This window comes from Adiantum capillus-veneris, chromosome 27 (genome assembly GCF_014529385.1).
Source record: "Adiantum capillus-veneris isolate H3 chromosome 27, ASM1452938v2, whole genome shotgun sequence".
NCBI lineage: Eukaryota > Viridiplantae > Streptophyta > Polypodiopsida > Polypodiales > Pteridaceae > Adiantum > Adiantum capillus-veneris.
In genome coordinates, this window is record NC_140957.1 from 136,092,059 (window position 1) to 136,115,872 (window position 23,814).

General features: G+C 45.3%; 1 protein-coding gene across 2 annotated transcripts in view; it reads right to left on the bottom strand.

Annotated features, from left to right (window-relative positions):
* The window catches only part of PPT1 (polyprenyltransferase 1), a 108,572-nt gene that overhangs the window by 11,162 nt on the left and 73,596 nt on the right, over positions 1 to 23,814 (bottom strand). For both annotated transcript variants that reach the window (XR_015186834.1, XM_086503508.1), the window contains exons 4-6: positions 5,577 to 5,646; positions 5,325 to 5,474; positions 4,413 to 4,548 (exon numbers count right to left, since the gene is read on the bottom strand). Coding sequence is in view for 1 of the 2 variants with exons in the window: in XM_086503508.1 (XP_086359634.1) it covers positions 4,413 to 4,548; positions 5,325 to 5,474; positions 5,577 to 5,646 (356 nt within the window). In the remaining variant the exon portion in view is untranslated. The remainder of the gene's footprint in view (positions 1 to 4,412; positions 4,549 to 5,324; positions 5,475 to 5,576; positions 5,647 to 23,814) is intronic.

Sequence of the window (23,814 nt, forward strand, 5' to 3'; positions counted from 1 at the left end):
TGAGGAAGTGGGACCTCGGCATACGCATGCCAAGGTCAGTCAGTTGAGGAGGCCCGACGGGTCAGTTGCTTCTAAGCCAGAGGACAAGCGTGCAGTTGCTACTAACTTTTACCGTGAGTAACTGTCTGCAGAGCCTCAGGATGCATGCAGGGAGCACGTGTGGGCACAGATGCCTTGCCTTGTGATTGAGGAGATGCGTCAGAGGCTTGAGTTGCCACTTCCGCTTGAGGAGTTGCACACGGCTCTTAATGCACTCCCCCATGGTAGCTGTCCAGGTGAGGATGGCTTGACTCCCAACTTTTTCTTGGAGTACTGGGACTTGCTTGGCCTAGATCTCTGTAGTGCTTTTCAGTACATCTAGCACACAGGAGAGATGCCTGACAGCATCAGTGAGGGTCTAATCTACCTCATTCCCAAGGAGGGTGGCTCCTTGGATGAGATTCGACAGTGGCGCCCCATCACCATCCTCAACTCAGCCTACAAAATTCTTGCCAAGGCTCTGAGTTTGAGGATCCAGCCACTTCTAGAGAGCCTTATACATGGGACTCGTACAGGTTTTGTCAAGGAGCGCAGTATCCTTGACATCATCTTTACTTTTTGGGAGGCTTCTGCCCTAGCACGGCTCCGTGGTGAGGATCTGGTGATTCTTCTTCTCGATTTTGAGAAGGCTTACGACAGAGTGGACTGGGACTTTCTGGAGGGCACTCTACGTAGGATGGGCTTCTCAGATGCTTGGATCAAAGGGGTGTCAACTTTGTACAGACGGGCACACAGTCAGGTACTTTTGTCAGGAGGTAGAGGTGATCGCTTCATGCTCACACGCTGGGTCAGACAAGGCAGCCCTCTTGCCCCCTTCCTCTTTCTGTTCTATGCTGAGGCGATGAGCAGGTTTTTGGTGTCGCAGCAGGTTGGTTTACGGAGCTTAGCACTCCCTATTCGGGGAGATGAGCTACTGGACGTTGAGTTTGCTGACGACTCAGCCTTGTACTTGGATGGCAAGGAGGCCAACCTTCATAGGTGTGAGCAGGCTCTTGAGACCTTCTGTTGTGCATCTGGGGCACTGATCAACTGGAGAAAGACAGTGGCTTTCTCGGTTGGCAGTGCTCCTGTGCCCGATTGGATGCCAGATGAGGGTTTCAGGTGGATTCCCCCCAGGGACTGTAGTTCGGTACTTGGGCTGTCAGGTTGGTTTGGATTTGTCTCCCGAGCAGCAGATTGCTCCCCTCCTCTTGTCTATCAGGAGGAAGTTGTTACATTGGAGCTCCGCACGACTTTCTTTGGCTGGCAGAGTTGTAGTGGCCAACTAGGCGTTGTTGGCTACTATGTGGTACATCACTTCTTGCTGGATCTTCTCGAGTTCTTGTATCAGCCAAGTAGAGAGGCTGATCAGGAACTTTCTTTGGTCAGGGCGGGACACTTAGACAGCCCGGGCCAAAGTGGCTTGGCAGGTCATCACTCTTCCTTGTTCATAGGGAGGGCTTGGGATCATAGACCCAACACAACAAAGCAGAGCCCTTCTTGGGAGTTCATCGTCCGAGGACTTCTCCCAGGTGAGGAGCCCTGGAAGGAGTTCTTGCTACAACGGCTTCGTGCTAGGGTGCCTCAGGCAGGAAGCCCCTGGCAACCTTCGACCAGATGGATCTTCACATAGATGCGCTGAGTTGGTTTGAGCAAGAGACTGGAGGACCGCTTCCCTGTGGGTTTGCTTCGATCTTGGGAGCATTTGCGGCAAGGCCTGGAGCAGGGGCAGCCTACTTGCACGGAGGAGCGCCTACGCCAGCCCCTTGTTTGGAACCCCATGGGTAGCACTTAGAGAGGCCACTTGGTTGGTAGTCGGCCTCATGTTTCCTAGGGTCCCATGGCAGCAGGTTCGGCACGCTCTCTAGGTGACTGGTTACAGTTTTCAGGCTTGTCAGAGGAGCTGCAGGGCTTCCAGCTACTACAGGGCATGAGAGGGGTGCAAAGCATGTGCCAGGACATCTCAGAGGGAGTACCAGCTGAGTGGCTCACACCTCTCGAGTCAGCAGCGCCCAGATGGATGGGAGCCTTCACGCGGCTGGAGGTTCTCATCTCAGTTCGGGCTTGCTCAGAGACTGTTCCCTCTCTGTTTTTCGCGTTACAAGGTTAGGGATACTTACAGCGTGTTGTAGCAGAGGCCCCGCAGGTGGAGGAGTGTTGCTTTCAGAGGATCCGAGTGGTGGGCATCTGTGGGAGGACTTGTGTTATCGATCTTGACCCAGCTGCTCTTGAGATTGGACATTGGAGACTGTGGGCTCGGGAGTGCTGTCCACTGGCACGAGTATAGTGGGATCTTGGAGAGTGGCTTTGGAGGGACCCTTTCTCTTCTGCAGACCACCCAGGTGTCCCCTTCTTTTAGTACATTGTTCGACTGGGACGTCACATACTGGCAGCACAGAGAGAGACTCGCCTTGCTGCAGCACATCATTGGCAGGAGGAGGGTCTCACAGCTGAGTTCTTGGCAGCTTTTTGGGAGAGGTTGTGGGAGTCCAGACAGCCGAGGCGAGTCACTCTGTCTCAGTGGGCTGGTCGCACACAGAGCTACAGCAGTTGAAAGTTGGCTTGTGCATAGTGGTCTCTCGGCTGCATGCGCAGCTTGTGACCATCTTGTGGAGAATCAACGTCACTATCTTTGGGACTGTCCCTTGGCACAGCAATTGTGGCTTCGTGTTCTTCGGCTGATGCCTACTCTCTCCACAGCTCGGCAGTACACTTGGGGGGCAGCTGCTTGGTCCACTCTCACGGGCCTTGGCACTTCAGCTTGAGCTATTTTCCACCAGCAGGATGATAGTGATGCAAGGGGGGCGACCTACACTCCAGCCTGCCACAGAGCTTACTCCACAGGAGTGGTGCAATGAGAGAGAGGAGTGCTGGGAGCTCATCAATGGCCTGACACTCTGGTTCATCTGGCGGGCCCGTTCCTTCCGCATCTTTGAGGCTCGCCCTGTACCACCAGCAGAGACTGTTCGTGATCTTTGGTTAGAGCTCATCCACACTCTCAGAGGACAGCTTGAGCGACTTCAGGGCAGTTCCGACCGCATGCAGGAACGCAGAGAGGCCTTCCTTCGACTTTGGCGTCTTGGGCCTTTTTTCACCATGGTCCAGGGTGTACTCAGATGGCACTACCGTCCACCTGTGTGGCTTTTCCCTCCTCCCATCTCCTGATTTAGCCTCATTGTACATATGCTGTTTTTTTTTCATTGGGAGAGTCTCCCCATCATGGTTGTTGTAGCCCTCTCTCCAAGAGGTGGTTGTAGCCCTATGGGAAGTTTCATTAACTAATAGAAGGATCTTTTTCTCGGGGGGGAAAAAAAACACGGGCAGACTCAGCCATAATGAAGCCTAGCACTAAAAGAAGCATTAAATCGGAAGAATTAGCACAAAAATGAGGTAGTTGATAGGGCATACGCACCACAAACGATAGAGAGAATTAGCACATTATCAACTGGTCGTAACTCGGGTGAAAACTTCGCAATGTGAAGTCTGCATGTCCGCTATACGACTAAAAAATATACCTACACGAATCCAGGATAAGCCCAGATTCACCTTTGAAGGGAAGTGCAAGGTATAGACCCGTGGTAGTCACCCACAAGACAATATAACCATCAGCTCCATCATGCATAGTATTGACTACATACCACGACATCCCCACTAACGTCGTCAGTCCCAATAGTGGGTGTAGAACTAGGTACTAACATATGCTCCCAAACACAACACACACCGCACGCGAGCGCGTGCGCGCGCGCACACATGAACATACATCAGCACAAAGTTCAGCGTACTGAGTTTCTATCAAGACTCCGGAGATCAAGGGCAGACTCAGCCATAATGAAGCCTAGCACTAAAAGAAGCATTAAATCGGAAGAATTAGCACAAAAATGAGGTAGTTGATAGGGCATACGACCACAAAAGATAGAAAGAATTAGCACAATATCAACTGGTCGTAACTTGGACGAAAACTTCACAATGTGAAGTCTCCATGTCCGCTATACGACTAAAAAATATACCTAGATGAATCCAGGATACCCAGATTCACTTTTGAAGGAAGAGCAAGGTATAGACCCGTGGTAGCCACCCACAAGACAATATAACCATCAGCTGCATCTCTTGGAATTATTACTACGACGTTAAAACGTTCTTCTTCTCGTTGTCGTCGTCGTCATTGTTGTTCCCACACACAGGGAGAGAAAAAGATGATTTCAACTTTCAATGTTACAACACCCTGCGCTTTCTGAGTATACTTTATTCAATCTAAGACACAAATTCAAGAGAAAAGAACTTGTTATAACTTGCTAGCACAAACGATACGAGCTTTCCTGAAAGCATGTGATCATATTGCATTATAAGCTAGAGCTAAAAGCAGTCCAATTAGAGTAAAATGAGGAGCTTTCTACCTAGCTCAGCATTGTGTCCAGCTACAAACAGGGAACAAACAGTGACAGCACCAAATCCAGTCAGCCATAATTTTGTCCATTGACCAAAATATAACGCTGTTGACTTCACACCAACTTTAACATCATCAAACTTGTCCTGCATGCCACAAAATTTAAAAAGAAGCATATAAGAAGTTTTTTGCATAAGGATCCACTGTAACCATATATCAAATAAACCATAAATCAGTGTCCGTGCTATGAACCAAGATAATTAAGAAGCCAGAACATCAAAAGCAAGCTTCCTCACAGAGCAGCAGCAAAACTTCAGCCTAAGTGAGAAAAAGGTTTGACACAGATGCATCTACGAAGAGGCTAATTAATGAGTATCACGCATAGTAGCATGCAACAATTTAGCCAAAAGAAAAATATCTGAAACAGACACTATGAATAAACCGATTGATGAAAAGCATGCATAGTAGAGTGGTTGCAGACAAATTTTCACAGTAGAAAATGGTGGAAAGGTCATCGCCAGCCCCAAAGCTTGTGAGTACTTAACAGAGATCTACCTCCAATCCAACCAACAAAAGAAAGAAGGAAGCATTCAAAGCATTGCTAAGAAGTATTGATTCCACAGAAATAAAGATACCCTAATATCAAACACAAAAGGCCTTCAACCTGACCACTAGAATGGCGTACCCCTGGACAAGTTAAATGAGATTAAAACATCAAAATGTGACGAGACATAATTCATGGGTCCCAAAGAAAAGAAAGGAACAAACGGAAAGAAGACGATGGATCTCATCAAGAAAAGAAAAAACTATCATTTACAATCTGTTCACAAAAATAAATCTTAAAAGGGGCTTCTCAGGGTTGATTATGCCTTTGAGAAACGGTCACACATGAAAGATAATGGTTATTGAAAAGAAAAACCACCTGATGCGCATAGATGGTGTCATACACCAGCGTCCAGCAAATACCGGCAAGGTACAGGGGGCCAACAATAGACACGTCAATGCTACCTTTGACAGCTGCCCAGCCTAGTAAAGCACCCCAATTGAAAGTCAAACCCAGGAATGCTTGTGGCTGTGACAATATGGAGATCATTAGTGCACATCAAGTTATCTCAGCAAGTATTAAAAAGACATGCACTTTCAAAGACTCCCAGATTAAACAAGATTTGCATACCCAATATGTCCACCTCTTGAAGAGAGGATAGGTTCCTACAAGTAAAAGAGAGGATGCTCCCAAGATCTGACTGTAGGCACATGAAAAGAAAAGCATCAATTTTTAGTGTAAAATTGAAGGCTAAAACTTAGCCTGTGAGTTAATGAGAGAAGCCAAAAACAATAAGAACCCAGAAGATGAAAGACATAACAGTATAACAATCACCACAAAAATGATAACAAACCTTTAACAGGATCAGCTAGTTGGATATAGCACAGCACTTGAAAGAGGAAGATAAGAATGTGAAACGACTATAGGTTTCAAAAAGCTGTCAGGTGCAAATTAAAACCCCATCCTTGAGCATTCATAATTACTCTCTATCAAAAGGTCTCTTCATTCAGTTCGCTTCTCCCAAAGGCCAAAGTTCAATCAATTTTTGTTGCTTCTCATTCTCCTCATCGAGCTTACTTCCCCAAAAAAGCCAAAGTTTGGCCACTCTTTGGTGCTTCATGAAAGATCATAAACAACAATGGCAACAAGGGGCCTTCTATCTACTAAATCCCATCTTTCTACAACGAACTGCAGAAAATAAGAGGACTAGAAAGCATTCTGTCCTTTATTTATGACATGAACCCGGCAATAACAAAAAGGTTTCTGTAGAACCAAACCTAATGCGATCCAAGTAACAACATTACTAGGAAAATAAGCAGTGTTGCAGCCAAATTTGTCGCGGAGAGAGATGGCAAAAACATAATACATAGGACATTCATACCAATGAGATGGGTAGCCTAAGATAATATATCTGCCCTTTACTTATATTCTCATTCTCAGGTTTCAAGACCCTCTACCTACTAGCCTTAGCCAACAAACATCATGGTAGTCATTCACATGCCAATATAACCATCAGCTCCATCATGCGAAGTATTGAATCAATACTACCACATTCCCACTAACGTCATTAGTGCCCAACAATGCGTGTAGAACTAGGTATTTATATATGCCCCCACACACCCACACCACAAACACACACACACACACACACACACACACACACACACACACACACACACACACACATATACAAGCATACATCAATACCAAGATCTGCGTACTAAGTTTCTGTCATTGCTCTAAAGAGGCAGACACCAGCCATAACGAAGCCTAGCACTAGAAAATGCATCAAACAGGAAAACTTAGCACAAAAATAAGGTAGATGATAGGGCAACCACAGAAGATAGAAAGAATTAACACAATATCAACTGCTTGTGAGTCCAACAAAAACTTCACGATCTGAAGTCTGCATGTCCGATATACGACTTAAAAATATACCTATATCAAATTCATAATTGCATGTTTTTTTCACTTGGAATGTCATATGTAGTGCCTAAAGCAATGAAACCTTTTATGGTTGAGATGAACAACTTTCATTAAGGAAGATTCTATTATTTGCTTCATGGGGAGAAATATTCTTCTATAAGGTTAGAAAGGTCTGAACTTATGAGCTATGAGAAGGGATACAACACTTTCATATTAAACATCAAGAGACAATGCTACACTAATCTCGCGGTTGCAAGACATTTGTGTCACAAAGCAGTTGGTGGTTGATCCCTACCACACTTGAAGAACAAATGGAAAGTGGGTCAATGTAGGCACTTGGTGTCAATTGGGAAGGCGTTCCAGCTCACCGTGTAACCACCCGCCAATTGGATGATTCTCTTTCACTCAAACTAAAATAGAGCATACGAAAACTAAATTGAGATAACACTTTGCCATCTTGCGGCTGCAGGATGTCTGTGTCACAAGCAATTGGTGGTGCACACTTGAAGAACAAATGGAAAATGGGTCCACGTAGGCGCTCGGTGTCAATTGGAAGGGCGTTCGAGCTCACCATGTAACCACCCGCTGGCCGGATGATTCAATCTTTCACTCAAAAAAAAAGCAGGCAAGAACTAAATTGAGACAACACTTTGCACTTGTAGATGAGACGGATGAGGCAGAGCTCCTCTTTTGAGAGTATTGCCATCAAGTCGAGAGCCCCTATTGGTATTTATCTATTTATTTATCAAGAGGTTATTGTAACGGGAAGGCACCACGTGCCGACGGAAAAGAACAGATTGAACAGACTTTAGTCGCTTCAAAACAACTGAACAGAAAGAGATGCAGGGCACACGAGACACGGAGTGGCGGAGTTCAAACCCAAGAGAGCACTGGCCCCAAACCCTGGCGCCCCTTTTGGTATTTCTTTATGTTGCTTCAACATGTTACAATGTCAGCAGCAGTTTCTGTGCACCTCCACACGGTAGGAGGGTGAGCCTTGGGCACATATTTAAAAGGCCCCTTGGCCATGAAAAACAATTACATGATAAGCATCAGACTCAACAGCATCTGGTCCAAAAGTTGGCGCTGAAAAGCTGCCAGCGCAAAATCTGAAAACCTACACCTGCCACGTCAGCAATCAACAACACAATCCGGGGAAGCCCGTACTGCCACGTCCACATGCCAACATAAAATACTAGGCAATATCACCCAATTAGGAATATTCAATGGTTGACACATCACAATGTGTTACAGGCTTAGACACTCCAAGCGAGAAATAAAGAGCAACACACAAATAGAAACTGCAAAATCGAGAGAGAGAGAGAGAGAGAGAGAGAGAGAGAGAATCAACATGGCACGGCAAAGTTCCGTGCCCAGATGCACTGGCCCAAAAGACTGCTCCCCCTTTCGGTATTTCTTTGTTATTATGCTCACAAGAGGACAACTCCCAAGGGTCCTCTGCTCTTAGACTCCACGTCCAGATGCTCTACAGAGGGGCACTTATAGGCAGTACAAGGGATGCCTAAAAGCAGAGCCCCAAAAGCACTAAACCCCAAAAGCACCTGCTCCCGAACGCTAGCGGTGAAATCTGCCCAAAACAGCCAACGCTTCTTGCGAAAATTTATACAGTCTACCACATCAACACAACAGCATAAAAATCGGAATTCTGTACAATCTTGCCACGGCAACAATCCGTACGATCTGCCACGTCAACATGTCAACGACTTTTACGAAAATTCTCTCTTCCAGTTGGGCATGCCATGTCATCACTTTGTGACATTCCCCCCTCTTGAAAGAATTCTAATCACCCTCGATTACACCTATAAAAACAGCCAAAGCACAGAAACTTTCTTCACTTGAAATCGACTCTATGAACTCATGCACCAGACTCCACCAATCCAGCACTTCTACAAAGACATCAATCACTGATCAATCACGTTTCTATCGAGGGCCTTAGATACAAATCCTGATCATTGTAACCATTCAGCAATCACATCCAGACCGCCCTAACCTTTTCATGGATACCTTGATCTACTAAATCTTGTTACTATCGTATTCATATCCTTTTGTTTCACATTTCAACCAAGCAAACCATGCCCATGACCATCCTGGGCCCCATCGGACGGGGTCCAATAAGTTAGTGGGAACTCCTCTTTAATAGTAGGCCACTCGGCAAGACTTTGCAAGTTGGTAAAACTTCTTCTGTTGCTTCTACTTCTTCTACTCCTTTTAGGTTTTAGGCCCCTCAGCCAAGATCTGCAAGTTCTCTATTCTTCGGTGGCTTGAGACGTCAGGAGTTTGTGACATCCCCCCTTCTTGAAAGAAAGTAATCGTCCGTGATTACAGCATATCTGCAAAACAACTCACATTAGCTCAAAAAATCTATGAGGGTCATTCCGAGGGAAAATCAGTTTTCTCATTCCAAATCGGAGCCCTTTATTCGGTGGGTCATTGGCTTCCCAAAAAAATCTCATTTAATAAGGAGTCTCATTCTAGATCGAAACTCTTGATATCCTCGGTCGTTGGTTTCCCAGAAGTATCTCATCCAATAAGGAATATTCAGTGGTTGGCACATCACAATGCAACACAAATGCTCACATATGCATGTTACAAGACATAGACACATAAAGTCGCCGATGAACACTCCTCCTGTAAATAACCATCAAGGTTCGGGTCATGAGCTGTTCAATGACTCCCTCATCACTCCTCCCACATAACCTAAAAAGGTCCGAGCCGGGAGATATGGAGAAAAATTACAACCAAAGGCCCTCCAAACCGTAGCATGCGTTGTTTGGAGGTGTTGAGAGTAACCACTGCTCAGACTTCTTAATACTCCTCCCGTAAATTACCACAAGTGTCTGGGTCATGAATAAAAACAACACTTTTCAAATATTCAATACTCCCCCCCAAATAACCACAAGGGTCCGGGCCATAAGTATGAACAAGCATTCTCAAACATCATTTCTCAATACTCCACCCGGGAGTAAAATCACCAATCATTGAAACCAATATTAAAACCAGAGTCCGACAATTCAAATCGGCACCAAGACAAGTTCAAAATAGATACCATCCATTTTTGCTAACTCCTGTTTTCAATGCGGTAAATTCGATCACATGCAATCTGAATGTCCTGAACCTGTTTTGCAGCCCCCTCTCTCGGCTGTTCCTTCCTCTACCCCTGCCCCTATAGGCAAATCTTTGAAGCTAAATCGAACGGAGTCCCTGCTATGAAGGTGACCTCCAATGCAGATAAAGGGAAAAACAAAAATCCGCCGTCTGCGGATGTTGGGAATGTAAATGCAGGGAAAGGCAAATTTTGATGCGGTAAATTCGGTCAGATGCAATCTGAATGTCCTGAACCTGTTTTGCAGCCCCCTCTCTCGGCCGTTCCTTCCTCTACCCGTGCCCCTATAGCCAAATCTGTTGGTGAAGCTAAATTGAACAGAGTCCCTGCTATGAAGGTGACTTCCAATGCAGATAAAGGGGAAAACTACGGATGTTGGGAATGTAAATGTAGGGAAAGGCAAAAATGTTGCGTGAACTGATGTTGGCTCGTGGGTGATCCCTAAAAGACAGTGAAAATTCGCACTCCACCTTTCTCCCGTAATTATGTTCCTTTGGTTAACGCCAATAAGAATGTATCATTTAAGGAGCTTCCCTGCAATGATAATCGCACGTTGATCGACGCTTGGGAAAAAGCGATGCATTCTTATAAAGATGCACTTTTGGGTGAGGCTTCCACTTCTCAGGCAATTTCTATGGACAAGTTTCCTGCTTTGACTCAGCGGAAGGGTTCCAACATGGATGTGGTGGATGGAAATGTCCACATGGGCATCTCGACTTGATCCCTGTGTCTCTTGTTGTTGTAAATATGGTTTCCAATGCACATTCGCATTAAATGCATTTCATATAATGTGCGTGGGTTATGTACATAACCTTGATAAATGCCAGCTGACCTGGCACTATGTACATACATGTAAGGCAGATATCGTGGTTTTGCAAGAACACAATCAGCATGACTTTGCTGGTCAGTGTTTTTATTTTGCATGTTACTGGATTGCATATGTTGGTTTGCAAGATTACTCAGGTTTATTGATGCTGGTTCGGCATGAGCTTCAGCCAGTTCTCTTGTATAATGATCCGCACGGCCGCTTGATGGTGATTCAATGCTTGTTGAACGGTCAGATGTATGAATTTGGAGGCATTTATGCGTATACATCATCTGGACAAAGGGCTTCTCGATGGCGAGACATCTCTTCTCGCTCCTGGACCTCAAGTGCATTCATTTGCGGTGATTTTAATAATACCCTTGAGATGGTTGATAGTACCATTGGCAATTCACATATGTTGTTTACGGAAAGGCAAGAATGGGATAATCTCTTTGCTTCTACTCAGATGATTGATATATGGCGGCATTTGCATCCAAATGCCTCTGGTTTTACTTTTCAGCATGTTGCCCACTCTTCCTATCGAGCGCAGTTGGATATGTGGTATTTGCTTAATTTGCAACAATTATGAGGAATTTGTATGTGAGGTCAACATCGATTACACCTTGCAGTTATCGGATTATTACCCTGTTTTGCTGGATGTGATTTTTGGGCAGACTTGTTGTGATCGGGCTCTTCCTAGGAAACGTTTGCTACTTGTTAATAATGCTTATTCACACACGAGGTTTTTCGTGACATGATTTCTGAGGTTATTCCCCCTCTGCTTGCTCATATGCATCTTGATCTTGATGCCGCATGGTATCGCTTTGTTATGAGGGTAGGGTGCAAAGTGTTATTTGTGAATATGGCAAGCATTACATGCAGTGCACTCGAGAGGATGTCAAAGATGCAAAGCATGCTTGTCAACGACTGCAAGCGTTGGCTGATTTGCGGCCTCTGTCTAATTCTGAGATGTCGGAATTATGTGAAGCTTCTGTGTGTATTGAGTGTAAAAACAAGCGAAAGCTTGCTAAATGGCAGACACGTGCCCGTCAACAGGCTTTCATGGATAAAGGTTGTGCTTCGAAGCAATTCTTTAAGCGTTTGCATCATTCAAGACTCTCACAGGCAATCAAGCGGGTTATGCTTTTTACTGTGGAATTTTTCCTCTCCTTTTGGGAGGCTCTTGAGCATCCATTGCTTTTCATGATTAATGCGGCATGGGAGAAATAGGATTTGCCACTATCTTGGAAAGAAGGTTTACTTAAATTGCTGCCTAAGAAGCGTTTTGTGAGCGATTCTCTCATTGTCACCCGATTACTTTGATGCTGGTGGTTTATAAGATATTGGCTAAGATGTTGGTGCACTGCATTAAGGACCATCTTTTTGCAGGACTCCATCAAGCTCAATATTGTTTCATTCCACATCGCCAGATTATGGATAATCTGGCTAGTGTTTTGATTGGCATGGAGTATGCTAAGTACACTCAACAGGATGTGCTGGTTATGCAAGTTGACATTGAAAAGGACTTTGACACTGTACAGTGGGACTTCATTGCCGCCACGATGAGGTGCCTAGGGTTTGGTCCTAAATTCGCTAATGTGGTTCATTTTCTGTATGCATGTAGCACGTCTTCAGGGATATTGGAAGGGAATTAACTGAATCTTGGTCTCTTGGTTGCTCGGTCAGGCAAGGCTGCCCCCTTAGTGCTCTGTTGTATGCTATTGCTACTCACCCGCTGTTGACTTATCTTAATCACTTGACCTCTGTTGAGCGTCTTCATGGTCTGCGGTTACCTTCGGGTCGTACATTCGTTGGCCAGGCTTACGCTAATGATTCGTTCTTTATGCCCTATAATCAGCGCGCGGATGTCAAGATGATTATGGAAGCCTTGAAACTTTTTGGCATTACGGCTGGACCTAGAGTCAACTTTTGTAAATCGAAGCTTCTGCCTCTCCGTTCTTGTGATTGGCATAGTCTGTTGTGGCCAGGTGAGATTGTGTCTTCAAATGTGATCACTAGGCATTTGGGTTATCCAATTGGATGGAATGTTACTCACTCTCAGAAAGTCAATTGGGTTATGCAACGTTTGAATGTTAAACTGCATTACTAGAAGTTATCTACTTGGCCCTTGCATATTTGTCTGCGAATTGTTCAGAGTATCATGTTGGCATATGTTCAGTTCTTTTTGCCATTGATGCATTGGCCTCGCCTGCCTTGATTCTCTTATGTCGGACATTATGTCCCATTTGTGGCGAACTAATGCTCTGAAAAAAGGCTTACGCTTGATGTCGATGGAGAAATTTTGCACTCCTAAACGTCTTGGTGGACTTAATATCTTGGATTTGAGCGGCATGTTCCTGCGAGGAAAGCTATCTTGTTGCCTACTCTTGTGCAAAAAAATCAGCCTTGGACTCTGATGTTTGCATTCCTCGGTCAGCATGTTGTTACTTCTGCTTTTGGCCATTGGCAACCCTCTATCCAGGAGGTGGTTTTTGGCAAGATGGAAGGGCACATTCCTGGATGTCCTCTTGCTTCCACTTTAGTATCTGCCTAGAAAGAGGTTACGATGCATTTATCGTGGAATCCTCCGCAGGAAGGTGATTCGATTCATTTGGAAAGTCTTCATTGGAGCCGGGCATTCTCTCTTACTTTGGTTGACCGCTCCCCTCGTCACGTTTACTTCCTCTCTAGATGTGGCATTCGTGTGGTTGAGGATGTGGTCGATGAGGCCGGATACTTTTTTGAGTTCCCTTTGTTGCTCGCCGTTTTGGATTGGACATGCATTACCGTCAGTTTTGGAGAGAGCTTCAAAGCATGCTGCTCGACTTTTTGCCTGTTTCACCTTTGCCTGATGGTGATCGCATGTTTGATTGGACCCTTCGGGACACGCCTTTTCAAGATATTTCTGCAGGTCGGATTTATGCTCTTCTTCTACCACAACCATGGCTTGATGGTCATTGTAATGCCCTTTGGCGCATGCACAAATCTGACCTCTGGTGGAGGAGGCTCCTCTCTGCCTTGTGGAAAGCCATTTGCCTTTGAAAGAGCGCCTGTTTCTTTGGCGTTGTTTGCTTGGAGTGCTTCTCGTCGGCACTTTTCTTCGGGTGCGTCATATTCGTCCTTCTTCTTGCGTTCGTTGCTCGACTGCAGAAGAGGATATTTGTCACTTGTGGGATTGTTGCGTTACTAGAGACTTCCTTCGCCGTGTATCGGCTTGTATGCGGCTCCGTTTTCCTGGGGTTGTCTTTCACAAAAGGTTCTGGGCATTTGGCATTTTCTCACCGACACTACAGCAATTTGCGGTCTTCTTTATGTGGGTCAGATACTGGGCTTATTGGACATTGTGGAGTCGGCGTAATGCTTACATGTTCCATCGTACTGATATGGACCCATTCCCTCTCTTCAAGCTTTCTCTTAGGCAATCGATACGGTTTGCTTTGGAAGTTGGTGATATCACCTTAGAGATGCATCAGCTTTCATATGAATGTTTTTAGCTACTCTCTACATTTGAGTAGTTCTATGCTTTTCCCCTTGTATATGATCCTTTCAGTGGGTTTTCCTCGCTTTGAGGTTTCCCACTAGTAAATTAATCAAATCGATTTACAAAAAAAAAAAAAAAGTGTGTGTGTGTGTGTGTGTGTGTGTGAGAAAATTCTGACGCGAACTACCTGCACCTGCAAACCCTAGCGCGAGGACCTCTGCGCACTGTCCCTCAGACTTGCTGCATGTACAACTGCAACGCGCTCTGTCCTGCAAACCCTAGCGCAACATACAATCTCAGCAGCGGACTGTGGCTTTCTTGGTTCTTGCCCTTTTACTGCTTCATCCCTCGGTGGGGTGTGTAAGCTCAGTGGGCAGGTTGAGTGTGTGGGCAAGCCTTTAGCACTGCAGTTTGCCCATGCTCATTCAAACTTCTATCCTCTGTATAGCTCGAGTTCTGAATTGTTGTTGTTGTTGTTGTTGTTGTGTGTGTGTGTGTGAAGGTCCGTGTGTGCGCTTGGGGAATTTGGGTGCGTGGTAAATCCTTCTGCCACTCGTCTGTCGCGCGACTCTGTTCTGCACAATATCTACCTTGTGCAGGCCCTTCCCAGCGCGCCGGTGGTTGATGTTTGATTTCGCCTGCACACGGTCCTTCTGTCGTTTTGTGTGAGAGAGAGGGGTGTGCGTGTTTCTGTGCAGCCAGCTTGTGTGTGTCTGTCTGTGTCAATAGCAATCAAATATCAAAAACTTTAAAAAAGAGTGTGTGTGTGAGTGTGTGAGTTTCGCATTGATTCGACTGATCAGTGTATATACAAGCGTCGGAAAGCCATGGAATCGTCGGATATGGATGCTTTAAGCCTTATCAAAGAATGTTTGCATGAGGACTTCGAGGATGCACGTCAAGCTTGAAAAGGATCCGCTCCCGTCATGGAAGTGCGCATTCCTATACAAGAGCTCATGGATCCTCTTGCTCGATATGCACTTAACGCGGTGATTCTTTTTTTCCCGGGTAGAATGCCTGCGGCTCAGGATGTAGGCCAATGGGTTGATTTCCTACTCAAACAGCAAGCAATCCGCGGGGTTTACTTTGGCGAGCGAGAGGTCTATAAAGTCTTGCTGGCCAACATGGATGCTCGGGATGCTCTGCTTGAAATGTCTCCTCTTTTTTTAAATACGCAGATGACTAATGTACTGCCCTGAGCCCTCACAAAGGACTATCAGAGCCTCATTCGTCACAAGTGTCCCGTTTGCGTTGAGGCGATCGACTTTCCTCGCACTTGGTGTCACTTTCTTCCTTTGTTGGCTGCTCAGCTAGGCAAAGTCATTTGCCCTCCTAAGTTGGACGCAAACACAAACCGTTTTTGTATTCTGTGGGACACGGATATTCCCACACCAGCAGGTATTTCGATCGATTCTGGGAATGCAGTGGTTGGAAAGCGTCCATTTAAGCTTAAATGGGGCAAGTTCGCAAATTATTGCTTCCGCTGTGGCAAATTTAGTCATATGCAGTCCGAATGTCCGGAACCAAATTTGCAACCACCTCCTTCAACCGTCCCTACTCCTCAACCTCGCTCCCCTCCGAAATCTTTTACTGAGGTTCAAACCAAAGGTGCTTCAACCTCCTCCCCGATAGTTGGGGCAAATAAAGGCAAAGAGAACAATTACAATTGTCTGCACTTTCTGCTTCTCCAAAAATTAAAGACAAAGGAAAAGAGCAAGTTTCGACATCTCAAACTTGGATGCACCCAAGAAACCAGGTAAAGCTGCTACAGCCCGTGTTCCGACATCTTCTCGTAATTATGTGCCCCCTTTGAACAATGTTGTTCAGAAAAAACTCCCTTGTAATGACAACACTTCTTTGGCTGAAGCTTGGGACAAGGTGGTTCGCTCTTACAAGGAAGTTGTTACAGGAGAAGCCTCTTCATCGCAAGGTGCCTTTATTTTCAATCATCCGGATCCAGGTCTTGACCCACCTCCTCAAGAACCTATAGCTGGGGAGGATGTGTCGATGGGCACTGGTTCTTGAGTTTTCTCCCCTTTTTCTCGTTTCCTCGCCCACTGTATTTACCGTATAGAATGCATAGTTCTTTGAATTGCATCCCCTATAATGTGCGTGAGTTATGCAATCACGACAAGTGGCGGCTTACCTGGCACTTTGTACATACATGTAAAGCGGACATTGTGGTTCTTCAAGAGCATAACCAACATCAATTTGCAGGACAGATTTCTTACTTTGCGAGCTATTGGATAGCTTATGCAAGATCAGCTGGCTATTTTGGAGTGCTTATACTTGTTCGACATGAACTATTCCCGACCTTGGTTTTCAATGACGCGGACGGGAGATGGATGGTCATCCAATGTATTGTTAATGGGGAAGTTTTCGAATTTGGAGGATTGTATGCATACACAACTTCTGCAGATAAGGCACGGTTGTGGAGTGCTATCTCCTCTTATTGTTGGTGTTCCAATGCTGTTCTCTGCGAGGATTTTAATAATGCACCAAACCTTTGGATAATACTACTGGCCATTCTCACATGCTTCATATGGAACGGCAATCATGGGACCAATTTATGTCAACCTGTAATGGATTTGATTTGTGGCCCTTTTTGCATGCGACTGATCGAGGATTTACTTTTCAGCATAATGCTCAATCTATGTATCGCGCTCGGCTGGATCGCTGGTATCTTTTTCACATGCAACAGTATGATGACTTTGTATGTGAGATGAAGATTGATTATGCTATGTGTCTCTCGGATCATTTTCCTGTATGCTTGAAACTGCGTTTTGGCTCTTTTGATGTCAATGACCGCCTACCCAAGAAGAGACTTTTGCATGTCAATAATGCTTACCTCAAGCATGAGCCTTTTCGTGCTATGATTGTGGATATCATCCCGACTTTGATCTCCCAGATGTATGTTGATATGGACATAGCCTGGTTCTGTTTTGTTATGCGTCTTCAATGTGTTATCCAAGATTATGGCAGGGATTATTTGTCACAATTAAGGGAACAAGTTAATCGGGCAAAGAAAGCTTGTAGCAGATTAATGCACTTGGCTAATCATTCTTCTCTTACTGCCACTCAAATGACTGAGTTGCTTTCTGCTTGCGGTCTATTACGGCACAATGATGAGAGAAAATTGGCCAAATGGCAGACTCGAGGTCACCAACAGGCTTTTGCAGATAAAGGATATGCTTCTAAGCAATTCTTTCATCACTCCAGGCAGTTTCAAACTATACGCCGTACGGAGATTTAAATTAACGTCAGGGGAGTGGACCTCCACTTTCCAAGAGCTAGCACTAGCCCTACACTCTCATTATAATAAGATTTTTGAGGCCCCTTCTTCTCCCATGAGAGAAGCTCGCAAAGCGCGTTACATGTTTCCATCGCATGTTACTCCCATTCTTTCTATGTGGCAGGCTCAAGACTTGGAAGTTGTTTTCACTGAGTCGGAATTGTATGCCAGCTTGCTTGATTTGGGTCGATGGAGAGCTATTGGTTGGGATGGCCTCGTTGTGGAATTTTTCTGGTCTTTCTGGGATTATTTGAAGTTGTTCATGATGAATACAGCTTGGGAACAACAGGTATTGCCCTCCTCTTGGAAAGAAGGTTTGCTCAAGCTGATACCTAAGCATGCATTGTGTGAAGAATTCTCTCATTGGCGGCCTATTACACTCATAACTGTGGTATATAAATTAATGGCAAAAATGCTTGCTAACCGACTCAAGTGCTTCTGCACGAAGGTTTGACGTCAAATTACTGATAACCTCGCAAATGTCATCATTGGAATGGAATATGCAAAATATACTCAACAGGATGTCTTGGTCATGCAGGTCAACATTGAAAAGGCATTTGATACTGTTCTTTGGGATTATATTGCGGATACCATGCAACACTTGGGCTTTGGGCCTAGGCTATCCCGTGTCGTGCTTTTCTTGTATGCACACAGCACTTCTGCACGCTTGCTGGATGGATCTCTCACAGAATCTTGGCCTTTGGGACGGTCGGTAAGGCACGGCTGTTGTCACAAACTGTTGACGTGTCAAAGCCCTAAAGAAGGGAGCCAACTTGCAGATGCAGCCACGGGGCCTGAACCCTAAGAAGAACAAGTAACAGAAGAAGAAGCCCTACCAACTTATGGGGACTCCGTCCGATGGCCCCCAGTGACATAAAGGAAATAAAGCAGGACTCACACACACACATAAGAACTTGCGAAGCAGGCTGATGATGTGGCAGATTTCCAAAAATTGCGCTAGCATGATGATGTGGCAGGCTGTACGGACTTTCGCGTTTTGCGTTGGCTGATGACGTGGCAATTGTACCGATTTCCGTAAATTACGCTGGCAGTTTTTTGGCATTGCTTTTGGACCAGCAGCTTTTGAGTTTTGAAGGCTTTTCACTGTAACTGCTTTTCAGGCCAAGGGCCTTTAAATATGAGGTTAGGGCTCATTCTCTGGCATGCTTCCTAGAGAAGGTGCAGAGTCTTGAGTACCGGCTTGTACTATGTTGATGCAATATAAAGAAATACCGAAAGGGGCGCCAAGGTTTGGGGCCAATACACTCTAGGGTGGAATTCCGCCACTCCGTGTCGTCTCTCTCTTTCAATTCAGTTGTTATTGAAGTGCTAAAAGTCTGTTCACACTGTCCTTTTCTATTGGCACGTGGTGCCCGTCTTGTGACAGCTGCCCTTTGAGTGCTTTGCTTTATGCGATCGCCACTCATCCCTTGTTTATGTATTTGGATTCCTTGACTTCCTCTGGAAGGCTAGATGGCCTGACTTTACCTTCTGGACAACAGTTTGCTGGTCAGGCTTCTATGGATGACTCTTTGTTTATGCCTCGCCATAACTATGATGATGTATAGCAGATTATGCATATTCTTCACTTGTTTGGATTGGCAGCAGGTCTCAAAGTTAACTTTTGCAAATCCAAGCTATTGCCTCTGAAAGAGTGTGACTGGCATTAGATAATATCACTAGGAGGTGTATTTTTCCTGTTGCCTTCCGTAAATAAGTATTAGATATATTTATTTTATTTTTACTTGTTTGTCTCAGAACCCTTGAAAAGGTGCAAGTGGACATTGCATGGCCAGTGTGAAACGGCTGCAGCCAAATGGGTTTCTCACATCGGGGATCTAGGTCGGTCAGACAAGGACTCCCCGGGCCAGTTAGCACTGAATTCTGATGAGTATGGAAGCTCGTGTGCGCCAAACTGGAATTTGGGCCACTCGTCAAGTCACTCCAACTTTATAAGTTGAAAGGGGCCAGTAAATTAACCCACATTGTAGATGTTGGTCAAATGGTAGTCTTCAATGATGGTCAGGAGATCGATAGGAACGCCATGGAAGCATATCCTAAAATTTAGGGAACTGCTATTTTTTACCGGAAAATGTGTTCGTGTCATTAGCTCTGGAATGACAAGGGGAACATTTTATTGCTCTGCTGCCAAGTCAACTGACGCACCAGTTGAGATATTTTTAGCAAGGAAAGCCCAAACTCGGAAACTGGGCGACGTGTCAGCCTGTGAGCGATTCTGCCACTCTGGGAGGCAAAAAAAAGCTGCATATCAACAAAGGGAGCGCCATTTTCAGCCTCAGGTGGATTGTAGCAGGTACAGAAGCTATGGAATGCTTACCTTGCCCTCTATGCACGGTATGGTGACGGGAGTGATGCCCCGCACGCTACATACTGCTCTCTTTCTCCCCTACGTACAGTATATTATGCCCCACTAGTGGGCTTCTCATTTGACCTATGTACAGCTGTGGGGAAATATGATTTCGTGCCGAGGCAAGAGCCTCTTTGCACAGGAACCGGTGTAGCTAGCTACTGCACCAAAGCAGGTACACGAGAGGGTGATAACCTCTCGATTGCGCAGTAAATTCAGCACTGTTTGCTTGCTGTTTTTACTCTGTTTTGAGACTGTTTTGTGCCCGGAATGCTTCCAGAATCAAGGGGCACCAAGCCCAAGGTGCAGGAAACAGTGTAGGGACCGTCATGTGCCCAAATCACGTCAAAAACAGGACTGAACCAGAAATTAAAGCAACCTGGAATTTACTGTTTTGTGCTTCCGACTGAGCGATAACGTCAATGGGATACAGTCTTGAGCTTGGAAACTGATTCGGATTAATTTCGGTACCGTTATGCTGCCGAAATTTTGCCGAATCTGGAGCGTACTAGCTGGATGCAGGTGTTATCTTCCAAGGACTCTCTTTTTGTAGTTCTCGCTCTCTAAATTAAAGAAATACCGAAAGGGGCGCCAGTCTTTGGGGCCTACAGGGTGTCGGTCTCATGTGCGCAGTGACATTCTAGTCACTGGACGCAACTGTGTTCTCTTCCCTTCTCAGTGCTCTGTGTAAAGTTAACAGGTAATTGAAATAGTACCGCCCTCTACGTTGTATAGGCCGGTTATATAAGAGTGTCGGTCTCGTGTGCGCAGTGACATTCTAGTCGTTGGACGCAACTGTGTTCTATTCCCTTCTCAGTGCTCTGTGTAAAGTTAACAGGTAATTGAAATAGTACCGCCCTCTACATTGTATGGGCCGGTTATATGGTTCCATCGACGGAATAGTCATTTTTTTCTTCAAAAAGTGCAGCGTGGATTGTTGTGGGTGAAAGCAACACAGAGCTTGTCGATATGGCAGAGAAGAGAGACCAAGTACCTGAAGAGGGATCTTCCTCATGTCATAAAATCTAATATCTAACCAACCCAAATGATTTTCTCATATTAAATTGATCACTTAATGTGGGAGAATAAACGGGAACAAGTGTTAAGATATAGATATGTGCTTATAGATCTATCTCAACACGGGGCCAATAGTAAAGGGGCCCAAATGGGAGATGGTCTATCAAGAGGAAGGCTAACCAATGGAGCATAAGACCTTAGGGTTAGCTTCATTGAAGACCTCCAATAATGTGTGTAAAGGTCCTTTGACCTTAGGTAAGCTAGGGCTGAGCTTGAGGTGGGAACCCGGCCCAAACTTGAGGTGCTTGTCGTGCTTGAGGTGCTTGTCCTGCTTGAGGTGCTTGTCATGCTTGAGGTGCTTGACTGACTCCATGCTGGAGGTGCTTGACTTAGTGCATGATTAAGGTGCTTGAGGTGCCTTGAGAAGCTTGCCTGAGATGCTTGTGGGAACACCCCCTACTTCAAGTGCTTAGTCATGCTTGATGACTAAGGGGCTTGCTCATCCAAAGTAAAAAAGATCCCTACAAGGAGGGGGGCGAGCCTACAAGGGGGGGGGATGAGAGAGAACACACACACACACACACACACACACACACACACACAAGGGAAGCCCCAGCTTGAAGAGGCAGCAAGGACACTTGTCAAGTTCCTCCTCATGTTGCCCTCATGGTGTGCCTGAAACCTATTGGTTGGCCACCCAAGGGGTCCAATGATAATAGAGGATATTTAATTGATTGATTTTGCATTTATCAAGTCCTCTCTCTCAAAGGGGAAAGGGGGACACTTGTCCCAAGGCTATCCATGTTGCTTGTAATGGCTCCTGCTTGTGATTGGCTAGGCCTAGAGGGGTCCAATGAGCTTCAAGCATGAGCTACAAGGGGGGGTCGACCCAAGCAAGCTAGGGGGGTGCTTAGGGGGTATACTCACCCACACACACTCACAAACACTCTCATTGTGTACTATGCAAAGTGCAAGAGCTCCCTCTCTTTCTCCAAGCAAGTAGAGGTTGAGAGCCTACACCAACACTCTTGGCTATGGAGTGCAAATCCATCCAAGAGCCATGCTTCAATGCTTGAGCTTGCCATCTATTTCTTCTTCATTACTATGCTATTATGTATGCTAGCACAAGAGTTATGATAAGTGAGGAACTAGCTCTTTCTCGTATGAAATGTTTCTTCTTCCTCTTCCCTACCCTCATTCCCTACTAGCTCTCTCCACCTTCGAAGGTGTTTGAGGTCTTGGGACTGAGGCTTGGTATAGTTAAAGCTTTCTTCAAGTTTAGGTTATGCTATGATGATGATGCATGAAGCTTTCCATCTTCATTGCTTCACCTAGGTCACAAGGAACACAAAGAATGTATTGGAGGGGGGACCGGCTCCACATAAATCCGGTCCTCAACTGTTGTCATGTTCTCTAAATTCTCTCTCTTGCAAAAGTATTGTCTATGCCAAGTTAACTAATTGCTATGATTATGTTGCTATCTTCAATTATGTCTACCCGCTATACTCACAAAATCATTTCTTGAAAGTACTCTCATTAAATTCCGCTACTCTCAAATTGAATAGGCAAATTCCATTACATTGGTATCAGAGCATTTGGTTTCTCTTTTCTTGCTTAAGAAGAGAGGTCCTTAAGTAGCCTATAAATGGTTGATGTTGTTAATTATAATAGAGTACGGCTTTACCATTATTGAGCCATAAGAAGTCCGAAAGGAGCTAGCCCTTGGCAACTCTGCTATGTTAGACCTACTCCTCTACTCTCTATAATTAACCACTTTGAGCCGTGGGTGTAGATACTTAAAAGCCGATTTTCAAAGGCTAAGAGGAGTGGCAACTAAGGTTTTGAACTGCCAAAGCATACACTAAGTATAAACATAAATTTTGTTAACATGGCTGACAATAATCAAGAGAGTAGAATGAACATTGATAGCTTTGATTTTGCACATGAAGGTGCTAATGATGATGCTCCCATGTTTGTGAATTATCTCGTCACTAGGTTGCAACAAGCTATGGGCAACCCTGTTTTGCAAGCCGAAGTTACTCAACAACTTCGTGCTTATGGAATTTCCCTTCCTCTCCCAGAGGAGAGAGAGCTTAGGAGGCCTCTTGAAGAGACCCCCAAAAGAAGACTCTCTCCCATTCGAGAGGAGGAATCCAAAGAGAAAGAAAGCAATGACAGTCTAAGTTCTTCTGAAGATGTGGCTCCACGAAGACGGCGGTCTAGACGATCGCCTACTCCTCCCAAGAGGAAAAGAGCAACCCATAGTCCTTCTCCTCATCACTCTGAAAGGCAAGAGAGGAAACAAAGGAAGAAAACGGCTAGGAAGAGGTCACCCTCTTCTCCTTCTTCTTCACCTTCCTCCTCTTCCGATGAAAGTTATGGCTATTCTCCTAGAGAATACAAGAGGGGAGGACATCGCAAATCATTTCATGCATGGCGAAGGTCACAAAAGCTAAAGAAGTTCAAGGAGGGAGGAAAGAGTATCTCTTTTCTCACCTATGATGGCACCTTTGGTGCTACCGACAAAGTGTTGGCCTTCATCCAGCAATTTGATGCGGCCTTTGGGGACGAGGGCTTCACAGAGTCCTCCAAGCTACGCCATGTAGCTATGCACTTCCAAAAATCAGCTCGTCAATGGTGGGCTAGCCTTCGTGGCAATGGAGAAGCCCCAAAGACATGGAAAACTCTACGAGTTTCCATCACGAAGCAATTTCTTCCAAGCGATACTAAAGATAAAGTTCTTACCGAATGGCGCGGTTTGAAGCTTCTCTCTCATGAGTCTATCAACAAGTATGTAGACAAGTTTTGGGATTTACATCTCAAAGCTACTGTCTTTCAAAAGATAGACTTTGCCG